This window comes from Coloeus monedula (assembly GCF_965178545.1).
Source record: "Coloeus monedula genome assembly, chromosome: Z".
NCBI classification, from domain to species: Eukaryota; Metazoa; Chordata; class Aves; order Passeriformes; family Corvidae; genus Coloeus; species Coloeus monedula.
The window spans coordinates 35,304,684-35,321,261 of record NC_138822.1 but is presented as its reverse complement, the minus strand read 5'-3'; the positions used below and the strand labels follow the sequence as shown (position 1 = coordinate 35,321,261).

At 34.6% G+C, this 16,578-nt stretch overlaps 1 protein-coding gene across 5 annotated transcripts in view; it reads right to left on the bottom strand.

Annotated features, from left to right (window-relative positions):
- UHRF2 (ubiquitin like with PHD and ring finger domains 2) overlaps positions 1 to 16,578 on the bottom strand; it is a 78,969-nt gene that overhangs the window by 43,731 nt on the left and 18,660 nt on the right. For all 5 annotated transcript variants that reach the window (XM_082301937.1, XM_082301938.1, XM_082301939.1 and 2 more), the window contains exons 3-4: positions 15,380 to 15,642; positions 4,534 to 4,752 (exon numbers count right to left, since the gene is read on the bottom strand). In XM_082301937.1, coding sequence (XP_082158063.1) covers positions 4,534 to 4,752; positions 15,380 to 15,642 — 482 coding nt within the window. The remainder of the gene's footprint in view (positions 1 to 4,533; positions 4,753 to 15,379; positions 15,643 to 16,578) is intronic.

The window sequence follows — 16,578 nt, the reverse complement described above, 5'->3', positions numbered from 1 at the left end:
TTCATGAGTTATTTTCAGTCAGACACTGTTCTTCTGTCTCACATTTGACAGAAACAATACATCCTGGATACCAACCTTTCTCTAGAACCCAGGAACTACTGATGTCCCAATATCTCCTGGGCAGTTTGTCCTGTACACCTGAATCATTAACAGAAGGCACTTCACACTACACAGAAGTCTCTTTAATAATATTCTGTCCTTGTGTCCATTGTATATTTTAATTGACTTTTCCCCAAAACTGAAACCGCAACCGAAGAAAGGTTAAAAACCTAGCCTGGAACTTAAAAACGAAGAGTTTTATTTCCAGTAAACTTCACTTCTAAGTTCAAACAGAGAATTATACTCACACAACGCTTCAGCTAACATGATTTCTTTTGTCCAACAGGGACAATCAATGACACGACAATAAAATAAATAAACCAGGACATTACTTTGGGTAGAAAATTACTCTAGTAAGGCATAAACCACACTAACGAAAATTTCAGACCTACAGAAGAAACACTATGAGAACTACATTACTGGGCATGCATCAAATTATGACAACAACTCAGACATGATGATTATCACAATATATACTGAGAGTGATAGGAATTATGGTATGGTTATTTTCCTAAGTGTCAAAACAAGGTACAATTGCCAATAACTTTTTTAACTAGAGAGAAATCCACAGAAGCACAAGAATTCTTGAAACTGTAAACAAAAAACCCTATGCACAGCTTGTTTCACTATTACAGAATACCTCACTATTCTGTAAAGTGTTTCATTTCTGTGCCTTTGCAAAGCTGTAAAAACAAATATATGTATGATTTTTAAAAAATCAGAAGTTAAACATAAATGGAGACTCTTGTCCAAAAGAACTAAAGGAAGAAATTAAACGTAAAATCTGTACAGGTAGCATAAAGATAATTTTAAAACATCATACTACATTCTGAGAATAAAACATGCTAGATATGAATAAAAGCAGTAGTAAGATGATAAATATGAATGAATTCCATAACAAAAAAAAAAAAGAGGAAGACAAACACCAGATCTGGCAGGTTACAAGAAAAACACAGTAAGAATATATAAAAATTAAGAGAAAGTAATCTGAAAAATAAATATTCCTCCTTTGGGAGCAGGAAGGCTCATACAAAAATCTACAGAACTAAAGGATGACAAATATGAACACGAAAATTTAGGACCCTTCTATTACATTCCTCTACAGCTGCATTGGTGAAGACATTCAGTAAATATTCACTCATCTAAAGAAGATATGAGTGAACGTTTAATGTTCACTCTGTATAATTTATATCTACATTCTTACACATCTCCAAAGGTTTAAGCAAAATACAAGTCTTGGTATTGACAGAGTCCTTGCTAAACTCAGACTTTTCAAGGGTTTACTGCAGAAAACTAAGATCTAATTTTGTCTCTATCTTCAATTCTAGCAATGAGCAAATGCAGAGCATCATTTGATTTACTTTGATTTGATTTGGTACAGTGAATTTAAATACATCTGCTGGCTCCAAGGTTAAATTGTGAACAGTTAGCCTCAAAGATGACAAGTCATATTATTCTCGATTACAAACAAGTGTTGTCATTATGAAATAGAACATGATCCCCAAAGACAAAAACAGAGGATATCTACAACTGGAGATGCAACTTGCCAGTTAAAATCAGTTCAGAAGTACCACAGATACTCTGAACTAGGAATCTCACATTCAGAGATGCTGAACTGCAAGTACGCACACACAGTCATGAGAACCCTAAGGTCCTATTCCATGGTCAAAGCACCGCTGTTTCCCTAGTATTTGCATCTGAGACACAGTAAATCCTGTTTGGTATGTTTTAGACATTCTGCAGTTACAAATTTCAGCTGCAATGTGAATACTGCACAAATGAGAATTAATGATAAGCGGTCAATTATTCTGCATAATGATGTTTGTCTCCCCTGTTCAGTCTCTTCCTCTCTTTGGTAATATTCTCTATTTCATATATACTTTCCAGAAGATGAACTAATGATGACAGACTGTACAGGAATTTTCCTTTGGGTTATGACTACAACATGAGTAAAAGTAACACCAAACAAACACACGTCAAAAGGTGCACCAAAAAAAAGTATTCATCATACGTTCTACTAGCTTCAAAGCATGACCACAAACAGCACATTCTTGTTATTTCCTGTGATTATGTCAACAGCTTCATGAAACCTTTGTCAAAAGCAACCAAGATCAATAAATCAAACCTTTAAATATCACATACAAAATTGCTTCATACAAAGTCTCTTTGGTATAATACCACAAAGGAACAAAAGTCCAAGCGATGAATATATCTGATTCAAACCTAAGAGTTCTGCCTCCCTTTTTACTGCCTGCTAAGGCTGTTCTTAAGTAGTGCACAAAAAACTAGTCATTAGCATACAATCAACTACTCACGAACATATAATCATAAAAAATTCAAAATAAATTTCACCTTTATTTGAGACAAATAGTTAATGCTAACATAATGTTAAGAACTCATAATCACATATCAATATTATAGAAGAGAAAATATTAATTATATTATTATGGATTAAAATAATAACAATTGCATTATAATTCTAATCTAAATATATTTCTATATTATTTTATATATTATATAACATTATTTATATTATATATTAATAAAAAATGAAACATTGAGATTGGTTTTAATTTGCAAATCAACATGCCTGAAATTCAAAGCAATTATTTTTGCATGTTCCTTACACAAATTTATGAATACTAGGAGATTTGTCTTGTTCTTTTACTACTAATTGAGTGGAATAAGTTGGGTAGTACAGATGATACAGAATTATTCTTTGATACATTTAAGAAATGGCAGGGTTCAGTTAACCTTACTTTCTGCAACAAGTTGATTACTGCATGCATATACGATCTATCGACATTTAAAGGAAACCAGAGTTCTTAACGAGGAAGAAAATTCTCTGAAATATGATTCAATTTGAAAAGTGGACTTAAATTCATCACCTTAGACTAGGTATTTGTCAACTGTGTTGTTTTCCCCTGCAATTCCTTTCAGAGGATAGTAAGTGTAAGTATCATGGGGAGCCCCAATGTACCTGCCACAGTACTGACATTAAATAATTATTTAAAGTTACCATCTTCTCGTTTGAAGCATAACTACCGGTTTATTTAGATATAGAAAAGATTACCCTATAGAGTTCCAACCAGAATTTTTTACTAGCCACCTTTTGCCAATATAAAACATATTTTGATTATCCTATTTTTAATAGATGGGGAAAACTCTGAAAGAATGCACATAGGCAACAGTTTTAAAATATGTTATCAATAGACATTTGAACTTCAAGTAAACTGCTGTCTGGACAGTTCTATTTATAGAAGGTCATGAAGCCCATCCCTGACTCACCAAATGCCAGAAGCACTAAATGCACTACAATGAAAATCTGCATCTCTCTATTGATACTGCCCTCCATTTCTTAATCTCTTCTCTCTTTCAAGTTAATAATTCAAAATATCTACCCATTTTTTTCTAGCTTTATATTTCAAGTTTGGGGTTTTTTTTTGCTTTGCCTACAAAAAAAGTCCATGTGCGAGCTTTACTTAATAAAAGATGATCAGAATGCACTGAGATTGTCCAATAAAACTCCTGTAATTCTAAAAATAAAAACCACCCCCAAAACAGACTTTCATTTACTTGTATGCTTTACCAAGTCAATGTCTTTTCTATTTCCCAGTACTAGGTAAGACTGCACTTTTACAGAAAATACTGAATTAGACCTGATTCACAGAGACTTCTACGTGTCTCTTCCAACTAACCATGTCCCACACTAAGTCTTCCTATAGATACAATGTTCTCTTTTCTTGTAAAGAAAACTACAAGGTATGCTAATAGTCCAATTCATTTTCAGGAATACACTCCCAGAACAATGATAACACTCATGAGTGAATGTGGGACATGCCAACATTAAATCAGTCATTGGTCAGCTGCTCATCCCTAAGAAGGCAATAACACAGCTCACTGACAGTAATATCTTATGGATATCTTCCGAAAACACTGTTCCTTAAGAACTGTATGGAAACTTTAAAATGAAACAGTAAAACAAAGCAAAGATATTCAGGTAATTTTAGTCACCATGAAAACTTGCAGTTCCCACATTTCACAGCTCCACGCTTTACTTACTGGAGGTTATAATATTATATAAATATTTTATTATTTGAAAATTTATTCAGCCAGTTTGCAGACTTATCCAAACTGTTAGAGATGACTCATACTCAGTGAGACCTAGGGGTTCCCAGTTATCTAAAAAATTACTGGAACACACTCTGATCAATCTGACCTTATGGTTGCCTCCAGCAATCTCAGGAAAAGCAAAAATTCTGACTCACAGTTAAGTCTGCACACTGTAAAAACCATGCACTGTAATTCTGTAATTCAACAGCTGTGGAATGAAAGTATGACATTAATCTAGTGGTGACTAGCAGATAAAAAACCAAACCAAGCACACTTCGTATGATATGTAGAGATTTTCTGAGTTGGTCAAGCAAATCTTACCCCAGCAGAATTTTAGCATGAACCTCTTTGTTAGTCCTTGAGATTTCTCTCAAAGAGGTAATTTCTGCATCAAACCAAAATCCTCTTTCTTCTGGTGTCTCAACATTGTAGTTAACCATCACCACATCACCCACTTTTAGCTCACTCCACTTCAGAATGGTTCTTGCTCGGGGTCGAAGATTAACTCTGTCCATTTCTATTATGCCATTTTCTGGGTACCTTGAAAAGTAAAACCAACAATACCAATGATTATGAATCCTGCAAGAGTAAAAAGGAAGTCACAGACAACATTTTTCAGAAGTAAAAGTTTTTACATATTCTTTGGTCACATAAGAACCACAAAATCTGACCTTATATCCTTTTTTAAATATAGCTTTCCTCTCAATACAGACTAAGAATTTTTCTTTGCTCAGATGGGAAAAACGGTCTCCATGAGTTCTCATAAAAAAAAAAAAGTAAATCTATATGCACTTCTTGATAATTTAGTGTTATTTGACACCACTATAACTAAAATCTCAATGCAGGAAGGAAACCTTTTCGAATTTGAGATGCTCTTCAGTTTAACACTACAGTTTTCTTATATTCCTCTGAATAAGGCAAATATTACTTGATAGCAGAGCCTGTATTTGCACATGTGCAGGAAAAACAGCAGAATATAGACATGATCAAAATACTACTTGCAAAAAAAAGCTAGCCTGTAACAAAAAGTTAAAAGATGCTACAGTGAAGCTCCTTTTTCATGCTGTGTGTAGGCAGATAAAAATCTCCCATCATTTAACTAGTACTACATGAGCTCACAGAACAAATTGACCAGAGAAAATGAAATTGAGTCTACTGCAAATAAACAACTGCTATTAAAATTATTCATTCTCCCTTCTCAGCAAACAATGCTGAGGATAACATATCTTAAGTCACATTTTCATCATGCAGTTACTGGCACTTTACCAAGAGCACTCACAGTTAAATTAATATACCTTTATCAAACAGCATTGTTAAATTGTAACGGCAAAATCCTACTCTTACTAATAAAAGTATGGCTCTACCTCTTTCCAACATGCCTCCCCCTGTAGTGAACAAGAAAATTTCAAGGTCTTGGGAAAATCACACATTGTAACTTACTACAGGAAGAAATGCTAAAACTGTCATTAACAGCATGAGACTCTGACAGACTATAGCCCAAAATCAGGATGTGTACTCCTGAACAGTTGACTGAAAGCCCACCAATAAAATTGAATACATTTTAGACAAGTTCATCTTGCTTTGTTTTGTGCCTTCTATTAAATCTAACACACCAGTTTGCTACTACTGATGGCGGGGGGGGGCTGGGGGACAGGGGAGATTTATTGATTGTTTTGTTTAAAGAAGCATGAACCCCAACAGTTTAATAGTGGGTGTACTTTCAGATAAACTAACGGCTAAGTAATAGAATATATCTCTAACCACTTACAAAAGTTAAATACAAAGCCTGTTTTTTCACCAGCATTTTCAGATCCTAATTATAAAATTATGCACAACAGAAGTTATATCATACAAAGACAGGTGCTTGGGATCAAGTCGTTATCAAAACAACAGTTTCATATGATGTAACTCTCCACATTTCCTAAGGTTTTTTTGCTCATGTTATTTCCGAATTCACTGCATACTAAAAAGCTAACATTTGAGGTTTTGCCTTTATATTGTGCAACTTTCTCCTAAAATAATTACCATACCACTCTGCTATATTAATTATTAATATTTTAACTACAAAATCCACAAAAACCACGATTGATTTACCTACAGGTAATAAGACAAAGCAAAAAACAGCTATAGAGGTCATGCCTATTTTATTGAGTGCCCAAATAACATCACATTACTGTACAACAGCCTACTAAATCTTAAGACAGCTATATTTGACCTACTAATCAGTTCCAAAAGTTTTACAGTAAACCCCTCCTAAAGTTTGTAGAAGACAAGAAGCAGAACATAGTAAATAAACAATAAATTTACTTGAACTCTGAAACCAAAATAGTGCTTAAACATAGGAAACTAGAAAAGATAGATCAAAAATAGACACCATTTATGTATACAGTGAAATAATCAAATAAAAAGTACATATGGGATTGTAAAAATAACCAATAAACCTTTTACAATTTCCCATGTCACTGTAAAAAAAAAAATCAAAATATGTGACTTACAAGAGTTTACATTCAGAGAAACTTCACCTTCACCCAAAAAATCTATTCTCTTCTGAAAGTAAAATGTCTTCAGCTTCTGTTTTAACTGGGAGAGCTTTGGACAACATTTTTTCCTAAATTCAGATTCATGTTATCTTTTCCACCTCTATATAACACAGAATGGAATCTTTCCTATTGTACTGATGAGGAATTTCAAAGATTGTCATCATTAACAATGTCTCCACTGTTGTTCTTGGTAATAGCTCATGAAAAAATCCCAAGCAAAAAAATTGCCTATTAGCTTGACTAGAACAAGACCACTTACCGAAAGAAACCCCCAAAATCCTCTTTTACAAACAGAAACTAACTGTTTTCCAAAGGAAGAAAAGGAAGGCTGACTCTCCACTGAGTGCATTTTTCCTCTAATCAGCTGGTCAGAAACACATGCATAGAAACTTCAGAAAAAAACAAATGAGATTTCTTTTGCCATATTTCAACTTTCTTTTGTAAAGGGTTCCAGACATTGAATGTTTTTACTGCCTTCACACAGAGTGAAAAGTCTTCATAGCTGTTGGTGAATGCTAGGAGCGATTTAACCCTTCACTTCTGTCTATAACTGATACCTTAGGCAGAATAGCAGAAGCAGTATTTGTCACAAGTTTTGAGTTAGGCTAAAAATTCCACAGAGTTAAACTCTGTATGTTAAACTCAGTACCACTATTCATTATTACACTAATAAGTAAACAGTACTTTCACAGTAAACTTGTGCCCTCAAATGTGTCTAATGCCACAATTTACTTAAATATGGAAAAAAAAAAATCACACTCACATTAGAAAATTCTACTACCTCACATTCATTTTCCTGAAGTTTACCATGCCATTTGTAAAAGTCACGCATTAATTTAAGACCTAATCTCTTAAATATGCAAGAATAGTATTTAAGCATAGAATCACAAGATAGGAATATGTGGGCTTATGTAGATAAACTAAAATATAAAGAGAACAAATAGGATATTTTAACCTCAAGAATTAAGTGAAAATTAATTCTTGCCCACTCTGGCAAGCTTTAATAAAGGACTACTGTGAGACATGAACATATGCAGAAAGTGTTTTCTCATTTATTGAGTTACTTTCAAAATCCTAAGATAACACTCAAGAGAAAACAAACATTTTCACAGCAATGTTTTACTTAGACTAGCATAAATTTGGTCCAGTTGAAATGAAGATTACAAGGCACAATTAAACCTTTAAATTTAAAACAGTTGTGGACTGTTTCTTGGTTTTCCATGTTTTTAGGACATTTGGCAACTAACATTGAAAAAAGGAGCTGTAACAGCAAGCATAATCATAAGATTTAAATGAATATTGCACATAGGATGTCTCTATTTACCTCTAATTTAATTCTTCCCTGTAATATTTCTAACACCAGCATAGCAAGGATTTCTTGAGATTTCCTATCTGTGTAGATGTTCCCCATAGCAAAGAATTATTCATGAAGTAACAATTCCAGTATTTCTTAGCTATGGTCAGATGACTGGCTTTGGTTCCTAAAATGCTCAAATACTATGACACATAGTAGTTCCATGTCAAAATAAACCTAAGTCTGCTCAATTTACTGAGACCTTGCAACATTACCCTCTAAAACTTTTCCCAGCTGTTACTAGAACAACTAGAACTGGAAAGATAAGGTTCTGGGAACAACCTCATCCACTCTCCACACTCATATAGCAAGGAATGTTAGTGCAGATGTACAATTTTAAAAATAATTTTCCAATATTAAGAAAATGAAAGTGTAATTTATTTTCTCAATTTAAAAATTCAGAAAAGAGTCATTTCAACCCTGGAATGAAGGAATAGAAGGGCAAAAACAAAAAAAGAAACAAAATGGAATTAACTCCTAGAAGAGGTAAATCTGACTGAGAAGGTAGACCTGAATAAAAACAGGATTCCCACCATCCTGATAACCTGAGGAAAAAATGAGTCCAGTTTTGCTGTAGTGGTTGAGAAAGCCAACACAGTGTTTGAAAAAACACTACACTGGAAGACCATGTAAGCCACAATTATGAATGGGGAAAAAAAGTATCACTGGGGTAGTCGAGCTGTGCGCTTCCAAAAAACCAGTAGGTCTGATAATTTGTTGTTACAAGAAAAACAAGCAATATATTTCAAAAGGCAGACTGGAAGGCAGAATGAATACCAATAAAGATAAACATCAGTCACAAGGAACATAAACAAGATTTTGAAAACCTTACCTAACAACTAATAATTACACAATTAAGCTGCTTAAACACTGAGAAACTGTATTAATAGACTAAAGAGAACCATCTTACTTTCCTAATTACTTTAATTCTGAATTTCAAGAAAAAGTAACTTCTAGTCTTACACGACTGCGCTGTGTGGACAACACGGATACCCTGAAGGGAGACAATCTGGAAATAAGAGTATCAAAACAGAAGTTCAGAAGCGTAAGAAATACATAAAACATTCAATTTTTAATACAATACTGTTGTATTATAAGTTCAAGTAATGTGAATAAAGTGAAGACCAGGTTTACTTCACTAGACAGTAGAGAGGATGACATGTCATGCGCTTACTAACAGACTTTTTTTTAAAAAAACTCTCCTCAGGAGTGCAAGGAGAACACTTACAGCTAATTCAAGATAAATGAGTAAGTAGTAAAATTCAATCTTATTCTCACTGATCACACCATTTTTTTCAGCGAAGAATCAGTTTTAACCAAAAAAAAGTTTAACTGTTATTATGTTAGTTGTTCTCTCAAAACTAGGACAGCAAAGCCACCCTGCCTTAGCTCAAGTCCTTTCTAAAGAAATATAGGAAACACCTGGATTGTCACCTCAAACTATTTCCTTTTCAGTTTGCACAAGGTGTCTACTTCATTAGAAATCAAATAGTTAATGCCTGTTGTCAAAACCCTGACTTCAATACCTATGATCCGACGTTATAAAATACAGAATATGCAGTCAGAAACCCATTGCAAATGGGACACACAACCTTACAAGGAACAGACTTCTTGAAATGAAGAGCACTAGTGTGCAGCTCCCACAAAATACTTTCAAGTCTGAATGATTCTGGTGGCACTCTTTCCAGTGAGGATATATGGAAAAAAGACATCTGACACAGCAGCTCTTTTATTACTTTAGCATTGCACAATAATCTATACGAGGTAAAAATTTTGAATGAGTAAACAAACTAATCACTGATATTAGAAACTGGAAAACAAAATTACACAGCTAGGAAAAGTAGTTCAAGTAGTCACTCAGACTACTTACAAAAATGGTTTGTGACTGACAAAAGGTCAGAAAAAAAACATGTGTTAGCCTTAGGAACAGACTGTCTTAAAATTCTGCGCAGCAAACAATATAGCTCTTATTCCTCTTCTGAAATTATACATAAACTGTCCAACATAAACAAAAGTAAATAAGTGCCTTATATTTAAACTACAGTCTGTAGCTCCCATCATTTTGTTATGTTTCTAGCCATCAATTTCATGTCATTCAAAAGGAATCCCTTTCTTCACCTCAGTGTCTGAAACTACAGTCAGGAATCTGATAGCATGCATCCTTCTGAGATGCACTCTTTCCTGTATTTGATGTATATAAAGAAAAAGTCAAATTAACTCAGCTAAACATTTACAAGGATTAATTGAGAAACACATAGCATGCAAAGGGATGTATTTTGGCATTGCTTCACTGAAGACAAAACAGAATGGTTTACATCATGCACTATCACTAATGCTGCACAAAGCAGCTACCTCTCAAAAAAGCAGGGATGCTTTCCCATACTCCAGCCCGGCTGGGCAAATTTATTTGACTGATGAGTGACAAAACCCAGTAACATTCACCTAGTAAACACTAGTTTTTACATGTATTAGGAAGCAAGAGCACTTCATTGTACAGTCACACAACCACAAAACTCAATGCAACTTCACTATCAGATGTACACAGCTGGAAAGCAAAGTATGAGAAAGAAGTAGGGGCTACCTCATCTGAGAATGGCCCATACTGTCTTTTGGTCTCCAAAAATCAGTTTATCAGTAGTGTCATCTATGTGAATTTTCAGATACAATCTATTCAATCCCACCCTACTACCTATATCTGAGAATTTCACATTAAAAACATTTCGAAAAATGGACCTATTGAACAAGTCTAATCTTCAAACCATTCCTTGAGAAAGTAATAGCAAGTTTAATACTATTATCCTCTTGATGATCTCTTCAGCTGGGGATGACACTTTCAAATAGAAAGTGGTTTTTTTTGACCAGGTAGTTCTTAGAACTTTTCTTCTCATCGCCCCAAGATATTCTGTGCTCTCCAACTATAAGACCGTGTCTTGCATGTTGCTTCAACAGCCACACAGGACAACTATACTTTTTTGACCTCTGTGGCAACATAGTGGGATCCTAATTTTCTTAATATGTGTGTGTGTGTGTGTGCGCGCGCACGCGTTTACAACTTTAAAGATATGAGGGCATCATTCCACAGCTCACATTAAGCATGAAGCAACTAGTTCCCTAGAATAAATAACCGTATACTTTATGGCATATGATGCAGAAATTATCTCATGGTTTAAAATAAAATTCTCTGATTGTTATAACGCCTGAGAGGAGTATCATCAGCCAAACACAATGGATTTGAAAGAAGTTACCTACACTTGAGACATACTGAATCTCTACTTGCATAGTACTGAATTTCATACTGAAATTTCATACTGAAATTTCTCATGCTGCAGAAACATCCAGCCTCCCTGTGGCTTCTGCTGAGAGCCTTCTTAAATGAAAAGACTTGATTACAAATGAATTAAACAAGAAAAGGAAGGAAAAGACATTATTTGATTGTATACCCCTAAGTCTTTCCACTGCTTTGGGGAGCTAATGATCAAGAAGCTAATACTTGCAGAATGAGAACTGTCTCCCTGTAAGTACACTATGACCACTGCTACACCAGTAACAAATACAAAATACAGAAAGTTAAGAAGCGGCAAATATGACACAGCATTGTAGGCATGTCCTTATGGCGCCACTCTGAGCTCCTGATATGTCCTACTTCTGATCTGAAGTGATTCTTAAGCAAGCTGTGGTGGAGATCATCCACAGTTATCTCAGTTAACTTCAGGATCTCAGCATGTGTCGGATTCTTCACAAGTCCTTTTAAATCAGGATTTGGCTTTATGTTCAAGACAGGTTCATTTCTTCTGTATTTGAAGTCAGTTGCTGGGCGCAGAAGAAAGAGATGTATGATAGCATTTTATGAAACCTGATAGCACACCCTTGACTTCAAAGTATTTAATGACTCCTTGTGATACCCACAAATGCAAAGGTGAAATGGACATAAAGGGAATAAAGTCTAAGAAGGGGAGGAAGATGACACTTCAGAAACACACCTTCAAACTGCTACCACCAGAGAAAAACCTGCATTCAGAAATTGAAAGCAGAAGATGGAGTGTCACACAAAAGTTACATAGCCTCAAATGGACACCGAGAAATTTGGTACTGTCTGAAGTTCAGCAGTAAAACTGGTACTTCGGTCTCTTCCTCACTGATGAAAATAGGGCTCTCAAACAAGCACCACACGTCTTTTAAACCTTCACATTTATCAAGAACTGTGACTTCAATTTAATCTGAAGCTGAGTTCTGTTCCTCCCAATGGCCCTAGGTTTTCTCTCTGCAGAAATATGTGGGCCTTAAAACTATTGCAGCAATTTAGTTAAATAACAGACACACAGCTGGGGTGGGGGGTGGTGGTGGAAGAGGCAGGAGGAAACCACTACAGAAACAACTCAACAGTGCTGTTATCAAAAATCACAGAGGGATATGCAGTACCTCCTATCTGTGGCAGTCACAGCTGCTAAGAAAGCTCTGTTTAGTCGTAAGTTAGTTACCCCTTTGAAATTACTATAATTAATTCTTGCCCAGGAAGGATAATTTCCCTTAATTTTACTCTTTGCAAAAACAGCTCTGTCATACTTTTTCCTTTCACATTCACTATAACTACACTATTTAAACAAGAAATGGAAAGAGGAACAAATGAACACTGAGCCCCTCAGAGGAGGTGCACTTTTATGGAATCTGAAACTGCATACCAAAATGTTCAAGTTTTGCACAGTCAATATATCAATGATTTTTGATATTTCGATCTAGCAGCACTGCTGCTAAAGCCAGCTTTCTCACTTAAGAAAAGGACAAGTCCTGCTTCACCCTTTAAGAACAACGGCTCTAGAAAACCATAGTGACCTAGTGGGTAGAGTAGACCAATCCAATCCATTACAGGTGACCTATCCCTCAACTGTAACCTTTGTGGTGATTTTTTTTTTTCTTTTCAAACTGGAAGGATATAACAGACAGATAAGCACCAGTTATGATTTGAGAAGTTGTGCACCTGTGCCCACCTCTAACATATAGTCCTTCCAAAGTACTAAAGTAATTTTGATGGCTTTACTGGCACCAGGCTTATGCCTTCCATTTGTAAATCATTTTTACTCTACTTCAGATAATGGAGAGTGTTTTCGTGTCATGTAAGAATACCTGTTGTAGGAAAGACAGAGCTGGAACTATGCCACCCATGACAGCCATCATCTATCAGAGATAAAAAGAAGAAGAGCTTCTCCAAAACAACACAGCAAGGACAGACTAGAAAATGCCAAGTACATCTGGCAGTATGTACTTTGTCCAAACCTGAAAAACAAAACACCCACGCACATTAACTGTGCAGGGCACAGTATTCACAGTGAGATATGAAGAACAGGAGTGAAGAGATAAATTAATCTATTTCTGGAGCAGAGAACAACTGTGTGTCAAAGCAGACCATGATCTTCCTACTTATCCACATCGCACAAAGAGGTGGCAGAATACAAGTGTTGTCTACAGACCTCAAAGAAGTAAACACTAATGTATGAAAACAAAGTGGTAGGAGCACAAACGCAGTTACAATAAGAATGTGCATGTTGGGTAACACTAAAAGAAAGAAAGAGAGACCCCAAAAGAACTGTATCAGGAACATCCATCAAAAACTTTATCACTCCTAAGTGTACAAGTCGCACTTTCCAATAATTTTTCTTTCCAAAAGCTCTAACTTCCATTACTTTAGATTGAACAGCTTAAATGTGACTATCTTGCCACATTATGCTTTTGCGTCTTACTTAATTTTGCTGGCTAAGTGTATACAACTGCTATACACAACCACCTTATAGGAGTAGGCAGACTGTCTCCACCTGCCGAAAGGGAAATACACATAAACAGAGGTCAATGGTTTTTTGTTCAGTAAGACTATACCGAAGAAAAATCAGAACTGTTGCGAAACTTTTTCTACTTCTGTACTTCCAACTCATAAAAAAAGACAGCATCTACAGTAAAGTAACATTTCACCACAACAGTTACAAATACTTTCTCAGAAATGTTTGCCCATTGCTAACTTACATATATCCACAGCAATGTAAAATCATGTAATATTAAAGACAGGTCTTTGAAATCACACCATCAAAGACATTAATTCCAAGGAAAAATATTTTCATTTTGATCATAACAGTTGGCTATGTTATTTTCAAGTATTTTTTGCAATATTCACTGAAGTATTTACATTCCTATTTCCACCATTTTAATTCTCTCACATTTTAAGTAAAAGGCTTGAAGTCACAGATACGGAATCCAAACTCAGCATACAGTCAAAAAAGTGCATTAACTTGCATCTATTACTAGTAAGAGGAACAAAAAGTGTTTGCTCTATGTAACTCAGACTCACAGTTGCATATTAAAATATGTAAAGCTGAAATAGCTACTCTAAAAAAGTGTTTTGAAAGTCTACATTTAGTTAATATTGAATATACTTTGCATCCTTCTATCTCAATCTTACATTGCACAAACTACAGTACTTTTACTAATCTCAGTGTCAAATATTAAAAATACTCAACTCATTTAAAATTTTATTTGTTTAGAAGCTTAACTAACTGCTTTAACACATTATTACAAAAAAATTTCAGAACCATTTCTCAAGCAAATGAAGCGATGCAAAGCCTGCTCATAAATACAAAATCCTTTCAAACTCAAGATTTCCCACCCACACATTGCAGGCTCTAGAATTTGTTATGACTAGAGAATGGACAAAAAAACCCCAAACTAACTTGAAAAAAACCCCACCCTCTCTCCAGTTCAGCATCAGTTTCAAGTCCTCAGTCACGAAGTTCTCAATAACAAATTTCTACTGTAAGTGCAAATCTGAAATTTTGTGCACAATTGCTCTATTTGGAATAAAATAAATCCAAATTAAGCAAAAAGATTTGTTTTACGGAGAGCTCCCCTTCAGCTCCATTTAGAGGAATTCAATATACACAGGAAATAATTAAAAAAAAAAATTTAAAAACTTTACTTAAACCCACAGTTAAAATTTGGTTGTATGGTTTCTTTTTCTTATGTAGAAAGGATGTCTATTCTTATATAGAAAGGATATTCTTATGAAGAGAAGATATTAATACTTCACAAGTATTTAAGCACGAAAAACATCATTACTGCCAATGGATTTGCTATATCCACTAAAAAGTGTTATAAATTTTTTAGTATTTTTTTTCTTGGTTGCAATATTGAACTTGCTTTCTTTGATTCCAAGCTTCTTCAAGAAATTCTTGGTTTATACAAACCAAATAACAACATGTGATGTCCTCAAAATAGTATCAGGAGCACTTACTCATCGTACTTGATATGATAAATAGCTTCTTCATCAGTGTCCATACAGTCTGAATAAGATGTGGAAGGTGTACTGTCCAAATTATTTGCATTTTCTCTAGAATGATCTTGATTTAAGTTTCCATTAGTCCTTTTGTAAGTGTTACCACTCTTCCCTTGAGCTTTACCATTCTTATGTCCCTTTGTTGCTCGGGTAACATTTTCTATATGAGCTTCAAACCAGGCTCCAATGCTGACATCACGTGCATCCACCAATTCATTTATCTAAAAGGAAAATTCAATAATGAATTTATGCTTATTTTATAAAATACCAATTAAGAAAAAAATAAATCAGACAACTTACTATGCTACTGCTTAACTCTGTTATCAGTAAAACCACTATAATAACTAGTAGAGCTTAAGCAAGTTCAAGTAATATGCAATCATAAATACTTTTATATCCACTTTCAATATTTTATTACTCTTCCTTCATTAAAATCTAGTATAAATGTAATTTGTATGTAGTTTTAAAAAGCAATGCTAACTTTATTTTCCCCTTCAAACCTGAAAATTAGCTTAATCTCTTTCATTATCCTTTCCTCTTGTTTCACCAACTGCTCTTTACGGCTATAAAAAGCACACATAGTATTAAAATACTAGCTCACAACCGAAGGGTTTACAGACCTTCCTGAGCCTCCAACTTGGAATTATTATTTAACTTTCTACCTTTCTGTCCTGCAAGATTTTTTTCATCATTAAAAACTCAAGGACAGATGGGGAAAAAAAAAATCTAACAAGGTTGCCAGTTAGCCAAAGAGTTACAGTCAGCCAAAATGTTATGACTGCCCATTTTACCATTCTAAATCATGTTTATTTTTTCAAATCTTCAGGTAATAAACAGATGTCCCTTTAATAATACTGAGAACATCGAAAGAAAAAAGATTTAAAAACCACTTCAACAGTACACCAACTATAAAAAAATTATTACAGCAGAACTACTGCACATAGAAGATACCTTTAATTATCAATATGAGACACATGCATGTATGTAAATACACATACGGTTCAAGATACAGTCTTTGTCAAGTACCAGCACTGTGCCAGAGAGATACTTACTCTCACACACTCCAAAGGCTAATTTCTAAGATATGAATCATCTTACTGTATTTTCACAGGAGCAAAACTCAGCTAGTTTTAGTATTTAGAGTGAAGCAATCCTTA